Below are 24,335 nucleotides of genomic sequence, written 5' to 3' on the forward strand. Positions count from 1 at the left end.
TTGGATTTACTAGAGTCCACTACCACATTATTTATTTTGTGTCCTTATATTCACCACCGAAAACCAATCCTTCTCATCTCCACTCGATGCGCCATCTGTTTCAAACAGAACACCAGCTTCCGCAATCTTCCCGTCTGACTTTCTAAATCATTGGTGAAAGATTATCCTGTATTTCCCTCTTGAGAAGTATGAGAATCAATCAATAGATAGCTCTACGCAAATAACATATGTTCTGTTTAACTCGGGAAGTTGCGAAGTTTCCAATAGCACTTGAACGCGGCAGAACTTCAGAACCCGCCCTCTAACAAGATAAACCAATCAACGTAGACTCCCAAGTCATTTCTCTAGTCATTTTTGATTTTTATTTTTTATTAATAACAAATCAATACATAAAGCACACGAGGGAACACAAGCATACATAGATCATTTCTCTAGTCCGTCGGAGTGTTTCGTCCCTGTTTACGTTTTGTACCGTGACAGCACCAAAGACCGCCTTTTCTGTCCACTGATTGGTTTGACAGGCGAGGTCTTTATCAAAGATATTCTAATGGTGCTAAGATACTCAACTGTCCCCTGTGACCCTGTCTTGTAGTGTCATATTTGATCATTCATTCTTGAAACAACTGGATGAAGAAGAAATATTTTGTTGTCGACAGATCTAATTTATTTGATCTCTTAATTACATTGGAAGTTTATTTTCAACTACGAAGCTTTATTGAAACCCCAGCGTGCTCGTTCTCTGTCATCCTCTTCGCCCCTCCCCATTGGTCCACCTACTTCCCTTTTCGTCTGTGCGTGCGCGCCCCCGTGTGTCACCTTGCTCCATCGCTAGAGGTAAAGCACCGACCAGAATCAGGGCCTTTACCGAGGGACTGTCGTCCGGTTTGAAAAGAGCCAAAGAGAAAATGGCGGAAGCTTCCAAACCGAAGACCTCTCCCAAGGCCATTAAGTTCCTCTTTGGGGGACTGGCAGGGTAGGTACCCGGGCTACAGGCCGCTCTTAGCGGTCACACACAGCAGCCCCGCTGACAGCGGTGCTCGGTTACCGGTCAGGGGCACAGCATACTAAATTAGAGAGGGAGTTAGAAACCGAGAATAACATGTGTTTAGTAATGAATTAATGTAATCATTAAGTGATAAGCTCGTGTGTGTTTCCGGTGCATGTTGACAGCCCGGTAGATGTTACTCTCCCGGCATAATGGCGTCCACCTTCGCACACACGCATTGACATTTGGGTCTGTCCACAGACGCACTGACCGCTAAGTTAGGCCCAGACAACTGTATGTCGATGCCTCCGGTTACGTTCAAGCTCTATGACCACCAACAACCCCTAGCTGTGTGTTGCCGCTTTCCATGCTGTCTGTAGCTTGTGAGGTGTGGAAACACTGTTGCGTTTGTCTTTTGATTCTTTTTGTGCTATTGCTCTGTCTGCGTACTACGTGTTACTTGTCTTGTGTTGCTCTGTCTGCGTACTACGTGTTACTTGTCTTGTGTTGCTCTGTCTGCGTACTACATGTTGCTCTGTCTGCGTACTACATGTTGCTCTGTCTGCGTACTACGTGTTACTTGTCTTGTGTTGCTCTGCGGGTGCTCAGTGCCCATTGTTTTTCAGTATTGTAATTTAAAAACAATAACCTACTCAGGGACTGCGGTTGAAAATTAGCGGCCATAGAGTCCCAACATTAATAGTATGACTGTTTGAATGTGTTGCGTATCAGTCATGCACTTACTGTTCCAGTCTTATTAAATGTCAAGACCTCAAAGACAAAGAAATTCCCTCAGTCCCTTACCCTAATAAATACAATTAACCTCCCAGATATGGGCCTGTTAACCTACCCTGTTCTCTCAGAGAGAGAGAGACCTGGGACCCTCGTCTGTTCTCTCAGAGAGAGAGAGACCTGGGACCCTCGCCTGTTCTCTCAGAGAGAGAGAGACCTGGGACCCTAGCCTGTTCTCTCAGAGAGAGAGAGAGACCTGGGACCCTATCCTGTTCTCTCAGAGAGAGGGAGGGAGACCTGGGACCCTATCCTGTTCTCTCAGAGAGAGGGAGAGAGACCTGGGACCCTATCCTGTTCTCTCAGAGAGAGGAGACCTGGGACCCTAGCCTGTTCTCTCAGAGAGAGAGAGAGGGAGACCTGGGACCCTAGCCTGTTCTCTCAGAGAGAGGGAGACCTGGGACCCTAGCCTGTTCTCTCAGAGAGAGAGAGACCTAGGACCCTATCCTGTTCTCTCAGAGAGAGAGAGACCTGGGACCCTAGCCTGTTCTCTCAGAGAGAGGGAGACCTGGGACCCTAGCCTGTTCTCTCAGAGAGAGAGACCTGGGACCCTATCCTGTTCTCTCAGAGAGAGGGAGACCTGGGACCCTAGCCTGTTCTCTCAGAGAGAGGGACCTGGGACCCTAGCCTGTCAAGTATAGCCTCTGATCTATCAAAAGGGTGTTTGATGTAGAGTTTACACCAAGTGCGCTATCAGTGTAGAGAGGGTCGTATTGGCTTTACGACTAGTAGAGGAGGGTGCTTTTCAGAATGGTCTCTTCTCAGTATAGTTGGAGTACCCGTACTGTAGTGGTGTGATGACAGTGGGTTGGCTGTGTATGGTGATGTTGGTGTATTTCTGTCTGTGCTGTGGGCATAACAATGAAGGCCCTTATGTCTCCTCGCACGCATGCAGAGCTGATATCTGCTCTTCTTCTCTGCTCTTCTTCTCTGCTCTTCTTCTCTGCTCTTCTTCTCTGCTCTTCTTCTCTGCTCTTCTTCTCTGCTCTTCTTCTCTGCTCTTCTCTGCTTTTCTCTGCTCTTCTACTCTTAAATAGTGTTGGTTTGAAGTTGTCTTTGTTGTAATATCACAAACAGATGTGGCAGTTTCACTGCAGTGGATTCCAACTTGAAGACTACAGTGCCTTGCCAAATTTTTCAGACCCCAATGCTTTCTTCACATTTTATTGTTTAACCAAGTGGATTAAATTGTAATTTTCCATCAACAATCTGCACAAAATGCTCTGTCAAAGTGGGATATTTTTTTTAAAGATTGTTTAATAAAAATAGGGAAATAAAAAAAAAGTTAAAATATCCTGTCGCATAAGTATTCAGCTCTCAGAGAGGGACCTGAGTCAATACATGTTAGAATCACCTCTGGGTGTTTGATGTGAGTTTAGTCCAAGTGCGTCTATCAGTGTGAGAGCTGGGTCATTTGAGTCTGAGAGCTGTGAGTCTTTTGAGTCTGAGAGCTGTGAGTCTTTTGAGTCTGAGAATGGTCTCTTTTCAGTCTATAGTTGTGAGTCTTTTTACCTGAGAGCTGTGAGTCTTTTTGAGTCTGAGAGCTGGGTTTTTTGAGTCTGGTGCTGTTGAGTGTATTTGAGTCTGTGCTGTGAGTCTTTTAGTCAATGAGGCTGTGAGTCTCCTCGAGTCTGCAGAGCTGTGAGTCTTTTTGAGTCTGAGAGCTGTGAGTCTTTTTCTCTGAGTCTTTTTGAGTCTGAGAGCTGTGAGTCTTCTCTGCTCTGAGAGCTGTGAGTCTTTTTGAGTCTGAGAGCTGTGAGTCTTTTTGAGTCTCTTCTCTGAGTCTTTGAGTCTGAGAGCTGTGCTCTTTTGAGTCTTAAGCTGTGAGTCTTTTGGTTTGAGAGTTGTCTTTGTCTGTAATATCAGTCAAACAGCTGTGAGTCTTTCAGTCTGCAGCTGTGAGTCTTTTCCAGAGCTGTGAGTCTTTGAGTCTGAGAGCTGTGAGTCTTTGAGTCTGAGAGCTGTGAGTTTTGAGTCTGAGACCCCAATCTTTCTTCACATTTGAGTGTTTAGTCCAAGCTGTGAGTCTTTAAAGCTGTGAGTTTTCCAGTCAACAATCTGCAGTCAAAAGCTCTGTCAAAGTCTGGGATAGTTTTTTTGAAAGATTGTTTAATGAAAAAAGCCTTTTTGAGTCCGAGAGTTAAAATATGAGTTTTGCAGTAAGCCTTTTTTATTCAGCTCTTTGAGTCAATACATTTTAGAGTCCAGCCTCTGAGTCCGAGAGCCTTTTGTGAGTCTTTGAGTCCGAGAGCTGTGAGTCTTTTTGAGTCTGAGAGCTGTGAGTCTTTTTGAGTCTGAGAGCTGTGAGTCTTTTTGAGTCTGAGAGCTGTGAGTCTTTGAGTCTGAGAGCTGTGAGTCTTTTGAGTCTGAGAGCTGTGAGTCTTTTTGAGTCTGAGAGCTGTGAGTCTTTGAGTCTGAGAGCTGTGAGTCTTTTTGAGTCTGAGAGCTGTGAGTCTTTTTGAGTCTGAGAGCTGTGAGTCTTTTGAGTCTGAGAGCTGTGAGTCTTTTTGAGAGCTGTGAGTCTTTTTGAGAGCTGTGAGTCTTTTTGAGAGCTGTGAGTCTTTTTGAGTCTGAGAGCTGTGAGTCTTTTGAGTCTGAGAGCTGTGAGTCTTTTTGAGTCTGAGAGCTGTGAGTCTTTTTGAGTCTGAGAGCTGTGAGTCTTTTTGAGTCTGAGAGCTGTGAGTCTTTTGAGTCTGAGAGCTGTGAGTTTTTGAGTCTGAGAGCTGTGAGTCTTTGAGTCTGAGAGCTGTGAGTCTTTGAGTCTGAGAGCTGTGAGTCTTTGAGTCTGAGAGCTGTGAGTCTTTTGAGTCTGAGAGCTGTGAGTCTTTGAGTCTGAGAGCTGTGAGTCTTTGAGTCTGAGAGCTGTGAGTCTTTGAGTCTGAGAGCTGTGAGTCTTTGAGTCTGAGAGCTGTGAGTCTTTTTTGAGTCCGAGAGCTGTGAGTCTTTTTGAGTCTGAGAGCTGTGAGTCTTTTTGAGTCCGAGAGCTGTGAGTCTTTTTGAGTCTGAGAGCCTTTTTGAGTCCGAGTCTTTTTGAGTCTGAGAGCCTTTTTTGAGTGAGTCTTTTGAGTCTGAGAGCTTTTTGAGTGAGTCTTTTTGAGTCCGAGAGCCTTTTTGAGTCTTTTTGAGTCCGAGAGCTTTTTGAGTGAGTCTTTGAGTCTGAGAGCTGTGAGTCCGAGAGTCTGAGAGCTGTGAGTCTTTTGAGTCTGAGAGCTGTGAGTCTTTTTGAGTCTGAGAGCTGTGAGTCTTTTTGAGTCTGAGAGCTGTGAGTCTTTGAGTCTGAGAGCTGTGAGTCTTTTGAGTCCGAGAGCTGTGAGTCTTTGAGTCCGAGAGCTGTGAGTCTTTGAGTCCGAGAGCTGTGAGTCTTTTTGAGTCCGAGAGCTGTGAGTCTTTTTGAGTCTGAGAGCTGTGAGTCTTTTGAGTCTGAGAGCTGTGAGTCTTTGAGTCTGAGAGCTGTGAGTCTTTTGAGTCTGAGAGCTGTGAGTCTTTTGAGTCTGAGAGCTGTGAGTCTTTTGAGTCTGAGAGCTGTGAGTCTTTTGAGTCTGAGAGCTGTGAGTCTTTTTGAGTCTGAGAGCTGTGAGTCTTTTTGAGTCTGAGAGCTGTGAGTCTTTTTGAGTCTGAGAGCTGTGAGTCTTTTTGAGTCTGAGAGCTGTGAGTCTTTTTGAGTCTGAGAGCTGTGAGTCTTTTTGAGTCCGAGAGCTGTGAGTCTTTTTGAGTCCGAGAGCTGTGAGTCTTTTTGAGTCCGAGAGCTGTGAGTCTTTTTGAGTCCGAGAGCTGTGAGTCTTTTTGAGTCCGAGAGCTGTGAGTCTTTGAGTCCGAGAGCTGTGAGTCTTTGAGTCCGAGAGCCTTTTTGAGTCCGAGAGCCTTTTTGAGTCTTTTTGAGTCTGAGAGCTGTCCGAGAGCCTTTTTGAGTCTGAGAGCCTTTTGAGTGAGTCTTTTTGAGTCCGAGAGCCTTTTGAGTCTGAGAGCTTTGAGTCTTTTGAGTCTGAGAGCTGTGAGTCTTTTTGAGTCCGAGAGCTGTGAGTCTTTTTGAGTCCGAGAGCTGTGAGTCTTTTTGAGTCTGAGAGCTGTGAGTCTTTTTGAGTCTGAGAGCTGTGAGTCTTTTTGAGTCTGAGAGCTGTGAGTCTTTTTGAGTCTGAGAGCTGTGAGTCTTTTTGAGTCTGAGAGCTGTGAGTCTTTTTGAGTCTGAGAGCTGTGAGTCTTTTTGAGTCTATGAGAGCTGTGAGTCTTTTTGAGTCTATGAGAGCTGTGAGTCTTTTTGAGTCTATGAGAGCTGTGAGTCTTTTTGAGTCTATGAGAGCTGTGAGTCTTCTTGAGTCTGTGAGAGCTGTGAGCCTTCTTGAGTAATAAGTCTATAAGAACTGTGTGTCTTCTTGTGTAAGTCTATAAGAGCTGTGAGTCTTCTTGAGTCTATAAGAGCTTTTCACATATGGATTGTGCAAGACTGTATTTGACCCTTGAAAAATATATAATCTTCAAGCACTGTCAAGGTGTTGGGAATCATGGCTATACAGCAATTTTCAAATCTTTACAGATTTAAAAGCAGATTTAAGTCCAAACTGTAACTCGGCCTCTCAGGACCATTCCATGTCATCTTGATTGGCAACTCCAGTGTATATTTAAGAGCGTCTGCTAAATGACTTAAATGTAAATGTATTTGGCCTTTTGTTTTAGGTTATTGTCCAAATCTAGATAAAACAACGTCTGTCTGCAGTCAATAGTCTGGACACGCCTACTCATTTATATACATACCAGTCAATAATTTGGACACGCCTACTCATTTATATACATACCAGTCAATAATTTGGACACGCCTACTCATTTATATACATACCAGTCAAGTCTGGACACGCCTACTCATTTATATACATACCAGTCAATAGTTTGGACACGCCTACTCATTTATATACATACCAGTCAATAGTTTGGACACGCCTACTCATTTATATACATACCAGTCAATAGTTTGGACACGCCTACTCATTTATATACATACCAGTCAATAGTCTGGACACGCCTACTCATTTATATACATACCAGTCAATAGTCTGGACACGCCTACTCATTTATATACATACCAGTCAATCGTCTGGACACGCCTACTCATTTATATACATACCAGTCAATCGTCTGGACACGCCTACTCATTTATATACATACCAGTCAATAGTCTGGACACGCCTACTCATTTATATACATACCAGTCAATAGTCTGGACACGCCTACTCATTTATATACATACCAGTCAATAGTCTGGACACGCCTACTCATTTATATACATACCAGTCAATAGTCTGGACACGCCTACTCATTTATATACATGCCAGTCAATAGTCTGGACACGCCTACTCATTTATATACATGCCAGTCAATAGTCTGGACACGCCTACTCATTTATATACATGCCAGTCAATAGTCTGGGCCTACTCATTTATATACATGCCAGCCAATAGTCTGGACACGCCACTCATTTATATACATGCCAGTCAATAGTCTGGACACGCCTACTCATTTATATACATGCCAGTCAATCGTCTGGACACGCCTACTCATTTATATACATACCAGTCAATAGTCTGGACACGCCTACTCATTTATATACATACTAGTCAATAGTCTGGACACGCCTACTCATTTATATACATACTAGTCAATAGTCTGGACACGCCTACTCATTTATATACATACCAGTCAGTAGTTTGGACACGCCTACTCATTTATATACATACCAGTCAATAGTCTGGACACTCCTACTCATTTATATACATACCAGTCAATAGTCTGGACACGCCTACTCATTCAACGGTTCTTATTTTTAGTTATTTTCTACATTGTAGAATAATAGTGAAGACATCAACACTATGAAATAACAGATGGATTCTCTCTCTGTGTCCCTCCCCCCTTCTCCAGGATGGGAGCGACAGTGTTCGTCCAGCCTCTAGATCTAGTGAAGAACAGGATGCAGCTGAGTGGTCAGGGAGGAAAGGCCCGGGAATACAAGACCAGCTTCCATGCTCTGGCATCTATACTGAAGAATGAAGGAGTAGGAGGCATCTACACTGGGTTAGTACTACTATGCTATTATATACTACTACTATACCATTACTGTACTACTAATACTACTAATACTACTTACCATACTGTTACTATGATATATTATATACTACTGTTGCTATGCTGCTAAATCTACACTGTTGCTATGCTGTACTACTAATACTACTTACCATAAATCTACACATTGGGTTAGTACTACTATGCTATTATATACTACTACTATACCATTACTGTACTACTAATACTGTTACTATGATATTATATACCATACTGTTACTATGCTGCTAAATCTACACTGGGTTAGTACTACTATGCTATTATATTCTACTACTATACCATTACTGTACTACTAATACTACTAATACTACTTACCATACTGTTACTATGCTATTATATAATACTACTATACCATTACTGTACTACTAATACTACTTACCATACTGTTGCTATGCTGCTAAATCTACACTGGGTTAGTACTACTATGCTATTATATTCTACTACTATACCATTACTGTACTACTAATACTACTAATACTACTTACCATACTGTTACTATGATATTATATACTACTTACCATACTGTTACTATGATATTATATACTACTTACCATACTGTTACTATGCTGCTAAATCTACACTGGGTTAGTACTACTATGCTATTATATTCTACTACTATACCATTACTGTACTACTAATACTACTAATACTACTTACCATACTGTTACTATGATATTATATACTACTTACCATACTGTTACTATGATATTATATACTACTTACCATACTGTTACTATGCTGCTAAATCTACACTGGGTTAGTACTGCTATGCTATTATATTCTACTACTATACCATTACTGTACTACTAATACTACTAATACTACTTACCATACTGTTACTATGCAGCTAAATCTACACTGGGTTAGTACTACTATGCTATTATATACTACTACTATACCATTACTGTACTACTCATACTACTTACCATACTGTTACTATGCTATTATATAATACTACTATACCATTACTGTACTACTAATACTACTTACCATACTGTTGCTATGCTGCTAAATCTACACTGGGTTAGTACTACTATGCTATTATATTCTACTACTATACCATTACTGTACTACTAATACTGTTACTAATACTACTTACCATACTGTTACTATGATATTATATACTACTTACCATACTGTTACTATGCTGCTAAATCTATCACTGGGTTAGTACTGCTATGCTATTATATACTACTACTACTGTACCATTACTGTACTACTAATACTACTTACCATACTGCTATGCTATTATATACTACTACTATACCATTACTGTTACTATGCTATTATATACTACTACTATATACTACTACTATACCATTACTGTACTACTAATACTACTTACCATACTGTTGCTATGCTGCTAATACTTACTTAGTATCTAGATCCTGAAGCTCAGATTCTAAAAGTATCTAGCTGAGGTCATGGAGGGATTCAGATTCTAAAGTATCTAGTGAGGTCATAGATCAGATTCTATAAGTATCTAGATCCTCTGTGAGGTCATGGAGGGATTCAGATTCTAAAAGTATCTAGATCCTCTATGAGGTCATGGAGGGATTCAGATTCTATAAGTATCTAGATCCTCTGAGGTCATGGAGGGATTCAGATTCTATAAGTATCTAGATCCTCTATGAGGTCATGGAGGGATTCAGATTCTAAAAGTATCTAGATCCTCTGAGGTCATGGAAATAATCTGTCTGTAAACAGTTGTTGGAAAAATTACTTGTCATGCACAAAGTAGGTGTCCTAACCGACTTGCCAAACTATAGTTTGTTAACTTCACTAGGGTAGGGGACAGCATCCACTGGCCACTGATTGAAAGTTCTGTATCTCCCACATTTTTCCAGAATAAAAGCCTGAAACAATGTCTAAAGACTGTTGACGTCTAGTGGAAGCCATATGGAATGTAATCTGGGTCATATCCTTTTATATGGTGGACAGGCTTTCAATGGAAAAACATAATGGCATTTCCTGGATGGATTTTCCTCGGGTCTTTGCCTGCCATATCAGTTCTGTTATATTCACAGACATTATTTGAACAGTTTTGGAAACTTTTGAGTTTTCTATCCAAACCTACTAATAATATGCATATCCTAGCTTCTGGGCCTGAGTAGCAGGCGGTTTACTTTGGGCACGATTTTCATCCAGACGTCAAAATTCTGCCCCCAAGTCCAACAAGGTTTTTTACAAGAAATGTGTGGAGTGGTTGAAAAACAAGTTTTTTAATGACTCCAACCTAAGTGCGTGTAAAGTTCCGACTTGAAATGTATATGTACTCTTAGTCCTTCAATTTCCTTTGTTTACATGGACCCTTTTAACCTAAATGGCTGTTGTTTTAGAGAATTGCATCTAAAGGCACATTTAGAAGTGTCCCATACAATCAGGGGATCTCCTTTACCTAAGTTATGTCTGGAAAAAGTCTGTTATAAATTCCTCTGTCCAAGTTCAAAACAAGTTATCATCCAATATTACTATACTGTTACAATACTACTAATACTATGATGATAATACTACTATACTAATTCAGTCCACCAGACTACCAACATGGTGTGGGTTAGGTATCTACATCATGTTGTTGTTTCCAGTCTGTCAGCAGGTCTACTCCGCCAGGCTACCTACACCACAACGAGGTTAGGTATCTACATCATGTTGTTGTTTCCAGTCTGTCAGCAGGTCTACTCCGCCAGGCTACCTACACCACAACGAGGTTAGGTATCTACACGGTGTTGTTTGAGAAGATGACTGGACAGGACGGGACTCCGCCCAACTTCCTCATGAAGGCTCTGATTGGTATGACGGCTGGAGCAACCGGAGCCTTCGTAGGAACACCTGCTGAAGTCGCCTTGATCAGGATGACCGCTGATGGACGGTGAGAGGGAGGGAGGGAGACCGCTGACGGACAGTGAGAGGGAGGGAGACCGCTGATGGACGGTGAGAGGGAGGGAGACCGCTGATGGACGGTGAGAGGGAGGGAGGGAGACCGCTGATGGACGGTGAGAGGGAGGGAGGGAGACCGCTGATGGACGGTGAGAGGGAGGGAGGGTGGGAGGGTGACCGCTGATGGACGGTGAGAGGGAGGGAGGGAGAGGGGGGGGAGACCGCTGACGGACGGTGAGAGGGAGAGGGAGGAGGGGACCGCTGATGGGGTGGGTGGGAGGGAGACCGCTGACAGGACGGAGGGAGGGAGGGGAGGGAGACCTGACGGCTGACTGATGGAGTGAGAGGGAGGGAGACCGCTGATGGACGGTGAGAGGGAGGGAGGGAGACCGCTGACGGACAGTGAGAGGGAGGGAGGGAGACCGCTGACGGAGGGAGGGAGGGTGGGAGGGTGACCGCTGATGGACGGTGAGAGGGAGGGAGGGAGACCGCTGACGGACGGTGAGAGGGAGGGAGGAGACCGTTGACAGTGAGAGGGAGGGAGGGTGGGAGGGTGGCCGCTGATGGACGGTGGGAGGGAGGGAGGGAGACCGGGGGAGGGAGGGAGACCGGAGGGTGGGAGGGAGACGGCTGACGGACGGTGAGAGGGTGGGAGGGAGACGGCTGACGGACGGTGAGAGGGAGGGAGACGGCTGACGGACGGTGGGAGAGAAAGAGAGCGAGCGAGGGAGGGGGGGTAACAGGAGTTAAATTATGTTTAATTGTGTAATTTCCCTCCCTTGCTCTCTTTCTCTCCCCCCCTCCCTCGCTCTCTTTCTCTCCCTCGCTCTCTTTCTCTCCCTCGCTCTCTTTCTCTCCCTCGCTCTCTTTCTCTCCCTCGCTCTCTTTCTCTCCCCTCGCTCTTTCTCTCCCCCAGTCTCCCAGCAGACCAGAAGAGAGGGTATTCTAATGTGTTTAATGCTCTGGCCAGAATCACTAAAGAAGAGGGTGTCACCACACTATGGAGGGTAAGATGCTATTACTACTATATTACTACTACTACTACTATAGAACTACTATAGAACTACTATACACCTACTACTATACTACAGCATCACTAAAGAGGGGGTCTCCACACTATGGAGGGTAAGATACTATTACTACTACTACTATAGAACTACTATACACCTACTACTATACTACAGCATCACTAAAGAGGGGGTCTCCACACTATGGAGGGTAAGATACTATTACTACTACTACTATAGAACTACTATACACCTACTACTATACTACAGCATCACTAAAGAGGGGGTCCCCACACTATGGAGGGTAAGATACTATTACAACAATACTACTATACTATTACAACACTACTACTATACTATTACTATACTACTACTATACTATTTCTACATGACTATACTACTACTATACTATTTCTACACTACTACTATACTATTTCTACATGACTATACTACTACTATACTATTTCTACACTACTACTATACTATTTCTATACTACTAATATACTATTTCTACACGACTACTATACTACTAATACATATACTACACTACTAATGGATACACTCTACTATTAATACATATACTATATTACTAATAAATATACTATTACTATACTACAAATGACTATACTCTCCGCCACTGCTACTATACTACCACCATACCACTGTTACTATACTACCACTATACCACTGTTACTATACTACCATTGCTACTATACTACCACTGTTACTATACTACCACCATACCACTGCTACTATACTACCACCATACCACTGCTACTATACTACCACCATACCACTGCTACTACTATACTACCACCATACCACTGCTACTATACTACCACTATACCACTGCTACTATACTACCACTATACCACTGCTACTATACTACCACTATACCACTGCTACTATACTACCACCATACCACTGCTACTATACTACCACCATACCACTGCTACTATACTACCACTATACCACTGCTACTATACTACCACCATACCACTGCTACTATACTACCACCATACCACTGCTACTATACTACCACTGCTACTATACTACCACCATACCACTGCTACTATACTACCACCATACCACTGTTACTATACTACCACCATACCACTGCTACTATACTACCACTGCTACTATACTACCACTATACCACTATACCACTACCACTACTACTATACACACCATACCACTACCACCATACCACTGCTACTATACTACCACTATACCACTGCTACTATACTACCACTGCTACTATACTACCACCATACCACCGCTACTATACTACCACCATACCACTGCTACTATACTACCACTATACCACTGCTGCTATACTACCGCCATACCACTGCTACTATACTACCACTATACCACTGTTACTGTACTACCACTGCTACTATACTACCACCATACCACTGCTACTCTACTACCACTATACCACTGCTACTATACTACCACCATACCACTGCTACTATACTACCACTGTACCACTGATATTATTTTCCAGTACAGACCTCTGAGAGACTGCTGAGCTTAACAAAAACAGTAACCGTGTGTGTGTTCCTCCAGGGGTGTATTCCCACCATGGCCCGTGCTGTAGTGGTCAACGCTGCCCAGCTGGCCTCCTACTCTCAGAGCAAACAGGCTCTTATAGAGACAGGTAACCCCTGACCTCTTTCCCTCCCACTCTCAGAGCAAACAGGCTCTTATAGAGACAGGTAACCCCTGACCTCTTTCCCTCCCACTCTCAGAGCAAACAGGCTCTTATAGAGACAGGTAACCCCTGACCTCTTTCCCTCCCACTCTCAGAGCAAACAGGCTCTTATAGAGACAGGTAACCCCTGACCTCTAATTCTAACCCTCTTCCGAGTCCCCAACAACCAATGGTTTAGCAAACAGGCTCTTAAAAGATGGGTTAGGGTGTGAGACAGGTAGATGGCCCCTAGACTTAGGGTGTGGTTCTCCTAGATGGGTTAATTCTAACCCTCTTCCGAGTCCCCAACAACCAATGGTTTAGTTATAAGCTGGTTAGGAGAACTCCTTTCTCTTCTAAAAGATGGGTTAGGGTGTGTTCCCCTAGATGGGTTAGGGTGTGGGTCTCCTAGATGGCTTAGGGTGTGGTTCTCCTAGATGGGTTAGGGTGTGGTTCTCCTAGATGAGTTAGGGTGTGGTTCTCCTAGATGAGTTAGGGTGTGTGTCCCCTAGATGGGTTAGATGGGTGTGGTTCTCCTAGATGGGTTAGGGGTGTGGTTCTCCTAGATGGGTTGGTTGGTTCTCCTAGAGGGTGGGTTCCCAGATGGGTGTGGTTCTCCTAGATGGGTTATGGGGTGTGGTTCTCCTAGATGAGTTAGGGTGTGGTTCTCCTAGATGAGTTAGGTGTGGTGTGTTAGGGTGTGGTTCCCTAGATGGGTTAGATGGGTGTGTGGTCTCCTAGAGATGGCTTAGATGGGGGTGTGGTTCTCCTAGATGGGTTAGGGTGTGGTTCTTAGATGGGTTAGGTGTGGGGTGTGGTTCTCCTAGAATGGGTTAGATGGGTTAGGGTGTGGTTCTCCTAGATGGGTTATGGGGGTGTGGTTCTCCTAGATGGGTTAGGGTGTGAGATGGGTTAGGGTGTGGTTCTCCTAGAGATGGGTTAGGTTGTGGTTCTCCGAGAGATGGGTTAGGGTGTGGTTCTCCTAGATGGGTTAGGGTGTGGTTCTCCTAGATGGGTTAGGGTGTGGTTCTCCTAGATGGGTTAGGGTGTGGTTCTCCTAGATGGGTTAGGGTGTGGTTCTCCTAGATGGGTTAGGGTGTGGTTCTCCTAGATGGGTTAGGGTGTGGTTCTCCTAGATGGGTTAGGGTGTGGTTCTCCTAGATGGGTTAGGGTGTGGTTCTCCTAGATGGGTTAGGGTGTGGTTCTCCTAGATGGGTTAGGGTGTGGTTCTCCTAGATGGGTTAGGGTGTGGTTCTCCTAGATGGGTTAGGGTGTGGTTCTCCTAGATGGGTTAGGGTGTGGTTCTCCTAGATGATTGGGTTAGGGTGTGGTTCTCCTAGATGGGTTAGGGTGTGGTTCTCCTAGATGGCTTAGGGTGTGGTTCTCCTAGATGGCTTAGGGTGTGGTTCTCCTAGATGGCTTAGGGTGTGGTTCTCCTAGATGGCTTAGGGTGTGGTTCTCCTAGAGATGGTTCTTAGGGTGTGGTTCTCCTAGAGATGGCTTAGGGTGTGGTTCTCTAGATGGGTTAGGGTGTGGTTCTCTAGATGGTTCTTAGATGGGTGTGGTTCTAGATGGCCTCTAGATGGCTTATGGGTTAGGGTGTGGTTCTCCTAGAGATGGTTCTCCTAGGGTTAGGGTGTGGTTAGATGGGTTAGGGTGTGGTTCTCCTCGAGATGGGTTAGGCTTAGGGTGTGGTAGATGGTTAGGGTGTGGTTCTCCTAGATGGCTTAGGGTGTGGTTCTCCTAGATGGGTTAGGGTGTGGTTCTCCTAGATGGGTTAGGGTGTGTTTCCTACAGCAATCCATTCATTTTGAATAACGTCTCTTCCGCCCCCAGGGTATTTTGTGGACGGTATCTTCCTCCATTTCTGTGCCAGTATGATCAGCGGCCTGGTAACCACGGCAGCGTCCATGCCCGTCGACATCGTCAAGACCAGGATTCAGAACATGAGAATGATAGATGGAAAACCAGAGTTTAAGAATGGCCTGGTAAGTTATAACTACACCGAGTAAACATTAATTAAGAACAGCTGCTCTTTCCATGACAGACTGACCAGGTGAAATCTATGATCCCTTATTGAGGCCACTTATTAAATCTACTTCAGTCAGTGTAAATGAAGGGGAGGAGACTGGGTTAAAGGAGGATTTTTATGGACATTAGATTGTGTGTGTGTGTGTGTGTGTGTGCCATTCGAAGGGTGAATGGGCAAGACTAAATATTTACCTTCCTTTGAACGGGGTATGGTAGTAGGTTCCAGGTTTGTGTCAAGAACTGCAGCGCTGCTGGGTTTTTCACGCTCAACAGTTTCCTGTGTGTATCTAGAATGGTCCACCACCCAAAGGACATCCAGACAACTGGACACAACAGTGGGAAGCGTTGGAGTCAACATGGGGCCAGAACAAAAAGACTGAACGACTTGGGTCAAGTCTCTGGCCACCGACCCAATAGAACGAAAGACCAACTGGATGAAATAGTATGAATAAATTCTTCAAAATAACGTTTCTAATGAAAACGTCCATTATTTGAATATGTTGGTAATATGTTGGTAAGTATGTTGTATAAAAGTGAAGCGGACTATGTCTTGGGGCTAACAACATTGGCAATATATCCTCCAAACACCGACTTCTCGGGCATTATCACTTCATATATAAGATAATATATTTTATTCATATTCAGCACCAGTCAAAAGTTTGGACACCTACTCATTCCATGGTTTTTATTTTGACTATTAGAATAATAGTGAAGGCATCAAAACTATGAAATAACACATATGGAATCATGTAGTAACCAAAAAAGTATTAAACAAATCTAAATATATTTTATATTTGAGATTCTTCAAAGTAGCCACCCTTTGCCTTGATGACAGCTTTGCACACTCTTGGCCTTCTCTCTACCAGCTTCACCTGGAATGCTTTTCCAACAAGTCTTGAAGGAGTTCCCACATATGCTGAGCACTTGTTGGCTGCTTTTCCTTCACTCTGCAGTCCAACTCATTCCAAACCATCTCAATTGGGTTGAGGTCGGGTGATTGTGGAGGCCAGGTCATCTGATGCAGCACTCCATCACTCTCCTTCTTGGTCATAAATCCCTTACACAGCCTGGAGGTGTGTTGGGTCATTGTCCTGTTGAAAAACAAATGATAGTCCCACTAAGAGCAAACCAGATGGGATGGAGTATCGCTGCAGAATGCTGTGGTAGTCATGCTGGTTAAGTGTGCCTTGAATTCTAAATAAATCACTGTCACCAGCAAAGCACCATCACACCTCCTCCTCCATGCTTCACAGTGGGAACCACACATGAGGAGATCATCTGTTCACCTACTCTGCGTCGGAACCAAAAATCTCAAATTTGGAAGGACAGATTTCCACTGGTCTAATGTCCATTGCTCGTGTTTCTTGGCCCAAGCAAGTCTCATCTTGGTGTCTTTGCAGCAAAACCATGAAGGCCTGATTCATGCAGTCTCCTCTGAACAGTTGATCGTGTCTGTTACTTGAACTCTGTGAAGCATTTGGGCTGCAACCTGAGGTGCAGTTAACTGTAATGAACTTATCCTCTGCAGCAGAGGTAACTCTGGGTCTTCCTTTCCTGTGGTGGTCCTCATGAGAGCCAGTTTCATCATAGCACTTTTTGTGACTGCACTTGACATTTTCCGGATGAACTGACCTTCATGTCTTAAAGTAATGATGGACTGTCGTTTCTCTTTACTTATTTGAGCTGTTCTTGTCATAATATGGACGTAGCCCTATTTGGTAGAAGACCGTCTTCTGTATACGGGGCGGCAGGGTAGCCTAGTGGTTAGAGCATTGGACTAGTAACCGGAAGGTTGCGAGTTCAAACCCCTGAGCTGACAAGGTACACATCTGTCGTTCTGCCCCTGAACAGGCAGTTAACCCACTGTTCCTAGGCCGTCATTGAAAATAAGAATTTGTTCTTAACTGACTTGCCTGGTTAAATAAAGGTAAAATAAAAATAATAAAATACCTACCATGTCACAACACAACTGATTGGCTCAAACGCAGTCAGAAGGAAAGAAATTCCACAAATGAACTTTTAAGAGGGCACACCTGTTAATTGAAATGCATTCTAGGTGACTAACTCAAGAATCTGGAGTGTTGTAAGCTGTCAAGGTAAAGAGTGGCTACTTTGAAGAATCTCAAATATACAATTTGGTTTAACGCTTTTTTGGTTACTACATGACTCCATATTATATTTCATAGTTTTGACGTCTATTATTCCAGAATGTATAAAATAGTACAAATGTAGAAACTCTTGAATGAGTAGGCGTGTCCAAACGACTGGTACTGTATATAATGACGGCCTGGTGAGTACTGAGTCCCTAAACGCACCAATCCTGGGAAGGTCCGGTGGACGAACGTGTCAAACATGGCCTCGATCCCGGCCCAATAGAACGGTCCTCGATCCCGGCCCAATAGAACGGTCCTCGATCCCGGCCCAATAGAACGGGCCTCGATCCCGGCCCAATAGAACGGTCCTCGATCCCGGCCCAATAGAACGGGCCTCGATCCCGGCCCAATAGAACGGGCCTCGATCCCGGCCCAATAGAACGGGCCTCGATCCCGGCCCAATAGAACGGGCCTCGATCCCGGCCCAATAGAACGGGCCTCGATCTCCCCCTACAGGACGTGTTGACCAGGGTGATCCTTAATGAAGGGTGTCTCTCTGTCTCCCCCTACAGGACGTGTTGACCAGGGTGATCTGTAATGAAGGGTTTCTCTCTGTCTCCCCCTACAGGACGTGTTGACCAGGGTGATCCTTAATGAAGGGTGTCTCTCTGTCTCCCCCTACAGGACGTGTTGACCAGGGTGATCCTTAATGAAGGGTGTCTCTCTGTCTCCCCCTACAGGACGTGTTGACCAGGGTGATCCTTAATGAAGGGTGTCTCTCTGTCTCCCCCTACAGGACGTGTTGACCAGGGTGATCCTTAATGAAGGGTGTCTCAGGGTGATCTGTCTCCCCCTACAGGACGTGTTGACCAGGGTGATCCTTAATGAAGGGTTTCTCTCTGTCTCCCCTACAGGACGGTGACCAGGGTGATCCTTAATGAAGGGTTTCTCTCTGTCTCCCCCTACAGGACGTGTTGACCAGGGTGATCCTTAATGAAGGGTGTCTCTCTGTCTCCCCCTACAGGACGTGTTGACCAGGGTGATCCTTAATGAAGGGTGTCTCTCTGTCTCCCCCTACAGGACGTGTTGGCCAGGGTGATTCGTAATGAAGGGTTCTTCTCTCTGTGGAAGGGTTTCACTCCATACTACGCCAGACTGGGACCTCACACCGTCCTCACATTCATCTTCCTGGAACAGATGAACAAGGCTTATAAAGTCTACTTCCTGGATTAGAGACAGGAGATGTAAGGATTGGGAGGAAGGGAAGCTGATCCTAGTTCTGCACCTACGGGAAACTTCACCCCGGAGCAACACACACACACACACACACACACACACACACACACACACACACACACACACACTCACTCTCACTCACTCACACACACACACACACACACACACACACACACACACACACACACACACACACACACACACACACACACACACACACACACACACACACACACACACACACACACACACACACACACACACACACACACACACACACTCACACTCTCTCACACACTCACACACTCACACACACTCACACACACACTCACACACACACACACACACACACACACACACACACACACACACACTCACTCTCACTCACACTCACACACACTCACACACACACTCTCTCACACACACACACACACACACACACACTCACACTCACACACACACACACACACACACACACAGACACACAGACACACACACACTCACACACACACACACACACACACACACACACACACACACAGACACACTCACACTGCACTCTCTCACACACACTCACACACACACACTCTCACTCACACACACACTCTCTCACACACACACTCTCTCACACTCACACACACTCACACTCACACTCACACTCACTCTCACACACACACACACACACACACACACACACACACACACACACACAGACAGACAGACTGAAGCAGGTGCACACTACACACACGGACAGACACTCCCTCATGTGTCATGTGAGTGACCTTTAACCTCTGTCATGTGACCTGACCCCATTGTGTATGTTATTTTTACTGAATGACTCAGAACCTCAGAATGTACCATCTCAGCCTCCCCTGCACAGGGCATATTGACACTCGGTACAGTCGTCCCCTCCCCCCACTATGGAACAGATGGCTGGAAAACCTTGATGATGACAAACAGATTAAAAATGGATTTATTTCTGAAAAACAAGGTTTTGTTTTTTTGTTTATTTCACCTGCTGTTGATAACAATTTTCAGAATCTCCTATATCAGCTTTTCCCGCGCTCTGTCCTCAGGTTGGGTTTTACCTAAACGCCACACAGCTGATTTCAAATGATCAAAGCTTGATGAGTCGTTGAATCAGCTGTGTAGTGCGAGGGGTGAAAAAACCTAAATGTGCACCTCTTGGGGTCCCCAGGACCGAGGTTGGGAAAAGCTGATCTAGGAGATTGGTGGATGGATTCAACAGGGATTTTACCACCAGATAATTGCCGGAAAGAACCAGCTCACACCTGCTTTTACACTGATTTTTAAAAAATGATTTAAAAAGGAATAGTTCTTTTAACCCCGACTCTCACTGAACAAAAATATCAACACGACATAAAGTAAATTCTTTGAAATTGTTTTGAGTTAGTTCATAAGGATCTCTATAGGATGTCACGGTATAGGATGTCACGATATAGGATGTCGCGATATAGGATGTCGCGATATAGGATGTCGCGATATAGGATGTCGCGATATAGGATGTCGCGGTATAGAATGTCGCGGTATAGAATGTCACGATATAGGATGTCGCGCTATAGGATGTCACGCTATAGGATGTCACGCTATAGGATGTCGAGATATAGGATGTCACGCTATAGGATGTCACGATATATAGGATGTCACGATATATAGGATGTCACGCTATAGGATGTCACGATATAGGATGTCACATAGGATGTCACGATATATAGGATGTCACGCTATAGGATGTCACGCTATAGGATGTCACGATATAGGATGTCACTATAGGATGTCACGATATATAGGATGTCACGATATATAGGATGTCACGATATATAGGATGTCACGATATGTCACGATATATAGGATGTCACGATATATAGGATGTCACGATATATAGGATGTCGCGATATAGGATGTCGCGATATATAGGATGTCGCGATATATAGGATGTCGTATATGATGTCACGATATAGGATGTCATGATATATAGGATGTCACGATATATAGGATGTCACGATATAGGATGTCACGATATAGGATGTCACGATATAGGATGTCACGATATAGGATGTCACGATATAGGATGTCACGATATAGGATGTCGCGATATAGGATGTCGCGATATAGGATGTCGCGATATAGGATGTCGCGATATAGGATGTCGCGGTATAGGATGTCGCGGTATAGGATGTCACGATATAGGATGTCGCGCTATAGGATGTCGCGATATAGGATGTCGCGGTATAGAATGTCGCGGTATAGAATGTCACGATATAGGATGTCGCGCTATAGGATGTCGCGGTATAGGATGTCGCGGTATAGGATGTCGCGATATAGGATGTCGCGGTATAGGATGTCGCGGTATAGGATGTCGCGCTATAGGATGTCGCGGTATAGGATGTCGCGGTATAGGATGTCATGATATAGGTCTAGATAATGTTTTACATAGGATCTCATGGTATAGGATCTCATGGTATAGGATGTCGCGGTATAGAATGTCGCGGTATAGAATGTCGCGGTATAGAATGTCGCGATATAGGATGTCGCGGTATAGGATGTCGCGATATAGGATGTCACGATATAGGTTTAGATAATGTTTTACATAGGATCTCATGATATAGGATCTCATGATATAGGATGTCGCGGTATAGGATGTCACGGTATAGGATGTCACGGTATAGGATGTCACGGTATAGGATGTCACGGTATAGGATGTCACGGTATAGGATGTTGCGGTATAGGATGTCACGGTATAGGATGTCATGATATAGGTCTAGATAATGTTTTACATAGGATCTCATGGTATAGGATCTCATGGTATAGGATGTCGCGGTATAGGATGTCACAGTATAGGATGTCACGGTATAGGATGTCACGGTATAGGATGTCACGGTATAGGATGTCGCGATATAGGATGTCACTATAGAATGTCGCGATATAGGATCTCATGATATAGGTCTAAATAGTGTTTTACATAGGATCTCATGATATAGGATCTCATGATATAGGTCTAAATAGTGTTTTACATAGGATCTCATGATATAGGTCTAGATAGTGTTTTACATAGGATCTCAGTATAGAGACAAAGTAGAATCTCAATTCAACGGCTCAGACACAAGAGGTATGTGGCAGGGTCTACAGTCAATCACGGATTACAAAAAGAAAACCAGCCCCGTCACGGACCAGGATGTCTTGCTCCCAGGCAGACTAAATAACTTTTTTGCCCACTTTGAGGATAATACAGTGCCACTGACACGGCCTGCAACCAAAACATGCAGACTCTCCTTCACTGCAGCCGAGGTGAGTAAGACATTTAATCGTGTTAACCCTCGCAAGGTTGCAGGCCCAGACGGCATCCCCAGCCGCGCCCTCCGAGCATGTTCAGACCAGCTGGCTGGTGTGTTTACGGACATATTCAATCAATCCCTATCCCAGTCTGCTGTTCCCACATGCTTCAAGAGGGCCATCATTGTTCCTGTTCCCAAGGAAGCTAAGGTAACTGAGCTAAACAACTACCGCCCCGTAGCACTCACTTCCGTCATCATGAAGTGCTTTGAGAGACTAGTCAAGGACCATATCACCTCCACCCTACCTGACACCCTAGACCCACTCCAATTTGCTTACCGCCCAAATAGGTCCACAGACGATGCAATCTCAACCACACTGCACACTGCCCTAACCCACCTGGACAAGAGGAATACCTATGTGAGAATGGTGTTCATCGACTACAGCTCTGCATTCAACACCATAGTACCCTCCAAGCTCGTCATCAAGCTCGAGACCCTGGGTCTCGACCCCGCCCTGTGCAGCTGGGTACTGAACTTCCTGACGGGCCGCCCCCAGGTGATGAGGGTAGGCAACATCTCCACCCCGCTGATCCTCTACATTGGGGCCCCACAAGGGTGCGTTCTGAGCCCTCTCCTGTACTCCCTGTTCACCCACGACTGCGTGGCCACGCACGGCTCCAACTCAATCATCAAGTTTCCGGACGACACAACAGTGGTAGGCTTGATTACCAACAACGACGAGACGGCCTACAGGGAGGAGGTGAGGGCCCTCGGAGTGTGGTGGCAGGAAAATAACCTCACACTCAACGTCAACAAAACTAAGGAGATGATTGTGGACTTCAGGAAACAGCAGAGGGAACACCCCCCTATCCACATCGATGGAACAGTAGTGGAGAGGGTAGTACGTTTTAAGTTCCTCGGCATACACATCACAGACAAACTGAATTGGTCCACCCACACAGACAGCATCGTGAAGAAGGCGCAGCAGCGCCTCTTCAACCTCAGGAGGCTGAAGAAATTCAGCTTGTCACCAAAAGCACTCACAAACTTTTACAGATGCACAATCGAGAGCATCCTGGCAGGCTGTATCACCGCCTGGTACGGCAACTGCTCTGCCCACAACCGTAAGGCTCTCCAGAGGGTAGTGAGGTCTGCACAACGCATCACCGGGGGCAAACTACCTGCCCTCCAGGACACCTACACCACCCGATGTTACAGGAAGGCCATAAAGATCATCAAGGACAACAACCACCCGAGCCACTGCCTGTTCACCCCGCTATCATCCAGAAGGCGAGGTCAGTACAGGTGCATCAAAGCTGGGACCGAGAGACTGAAAAACGGCTTCTATCTCAAGGCCATCAGACTGTTAAACAGCCACCACTAACATTGAGTGGCTGATGCCAACACACTGACTCAACTCCAGTCACTTTAATAATGGGAATTGATGGGAAATTATGTAAAATATATCACTAGCCACTTTAAACAATGCTAACTAATATAATGTTTACTTACCCTACATTATTCATCTCATATGCATACGTATATACTGTACTCTATATCAGCTACTGCATCCTTATGTAATACATGTATCACTAGACACTTTAACTATGCCACTTTGTTTACATACTCATCTCATATGTATATACTGTACTCGATACCATCTACTGCATCTTGCCGATGCCGTTCTGTACCATCACTCATTCATATATCTTTATGTACATATTCTTTATCCCTTTACACTGTGTATAAGACAGTAGTTTTGGAATTGTTAGTTAGATTACTTGTTGGTTATTACTGCATTGTCGGAACTAGAAGCACAAGCATTTCGCTACACTCGCATTAACACAAGCATAAAATAAATTTGATTTGATGATATAGGTCTAAATAGTGTTTTACATAGGATCTCATGATATAGGTCTAAATAATGTTTTACATAGGATCTCATGATATAGGATCTCATGATATAGATCTAGATAATGTTTTACATAGGATCTCATGATATAGGATCTCATGTTATAGGTCTAGATAATGTTTTACATAGGATCTCATGATATAGGGTCCAATGCTTCCCACTTTTTTGATCTTATGTTCCAAAACGTTTTACATTTTTGGGGGGATCAAAGTGCAGACTCCGATCTTCAATATGCTACATTGACTATACCAAACATTAGGAACACCTTCATATTGGGGTGCAACTCCATCCGAAAATGGGGAAAG

General features: G+C 44.5%; 1 protein-coding gene across 1 annotated transcript; it reads left to right on the forward strand.

Moving 5' to 3' along the window:
- The first annotated feature begins 785 nt into the window (after positions 1–785).
- On the forward strand, positions 786–18,886 carry slc25a11 (solute carrier family 25 member 11). The gene is made up of 7 exons (XM_052513802.1): positions 786–973; positions 7,682–7,834; positions 10,545–10,751; positions 11,676–11,766; positions 13,339–13,429; positions 15,299–15,450; positions 18,667–18,886. The coding sequence occupies exons 1-7, from the start codon at positions 906–908 to the stop codon at positions 18,817–18,819; spliced, it is 915 nt and encodes a 304-aa protein (XP_052369762.1). The 5' UTR covers positions 786–905; the 3' UTR covers positions 18,820–18,886.
- The last annotated feature ends 5,449 nt before the right edge of the window (positions 18,887–24,335 follow it).

Source organism: Oncorhynchus keta, unplaced genomic scaffold (genome assembly GCF_023373465.1).
Source record: "Oncorhynchus keta strain PuntledgeMale-10-30-2019 unplaced genomic scaffold, Oket_V2 Un_scaffold_14044_pilon_pilon, whole genome shotgun sequence".
Lineage (NCBI taxonomy): Eukaryota > Metazoa > Chordata > Actinopteri > Salmoniformes > Salmonidae > Oncorhynchus > Oncorhynchus keta.

Bases quoted from the DNA above. Each gene is read 5' to 3' on its own strand.
- slc25a11 (XM_052513802.1), top strand. From the start codon at position 906: ATGGCGGAAGCTTCCAAACCGAAGACCTCTCCCAAGGCCATTAAGTTC. The intron at 7,835-10,544 runs GTTAGTACTACT...TGTTGTTTCCAG, and splicing joins GTAGGAGGCATCTACACTGG to TCTGTCAGCAGGTCTACTCC. The intron at 10,752-11,675 runs GTGAGAGGGAGG...TCTCTCCCCCAG, and splicing joins AGGATGACCGCTGATGGACG to TCTCCCAGCAGACCAGAAGA.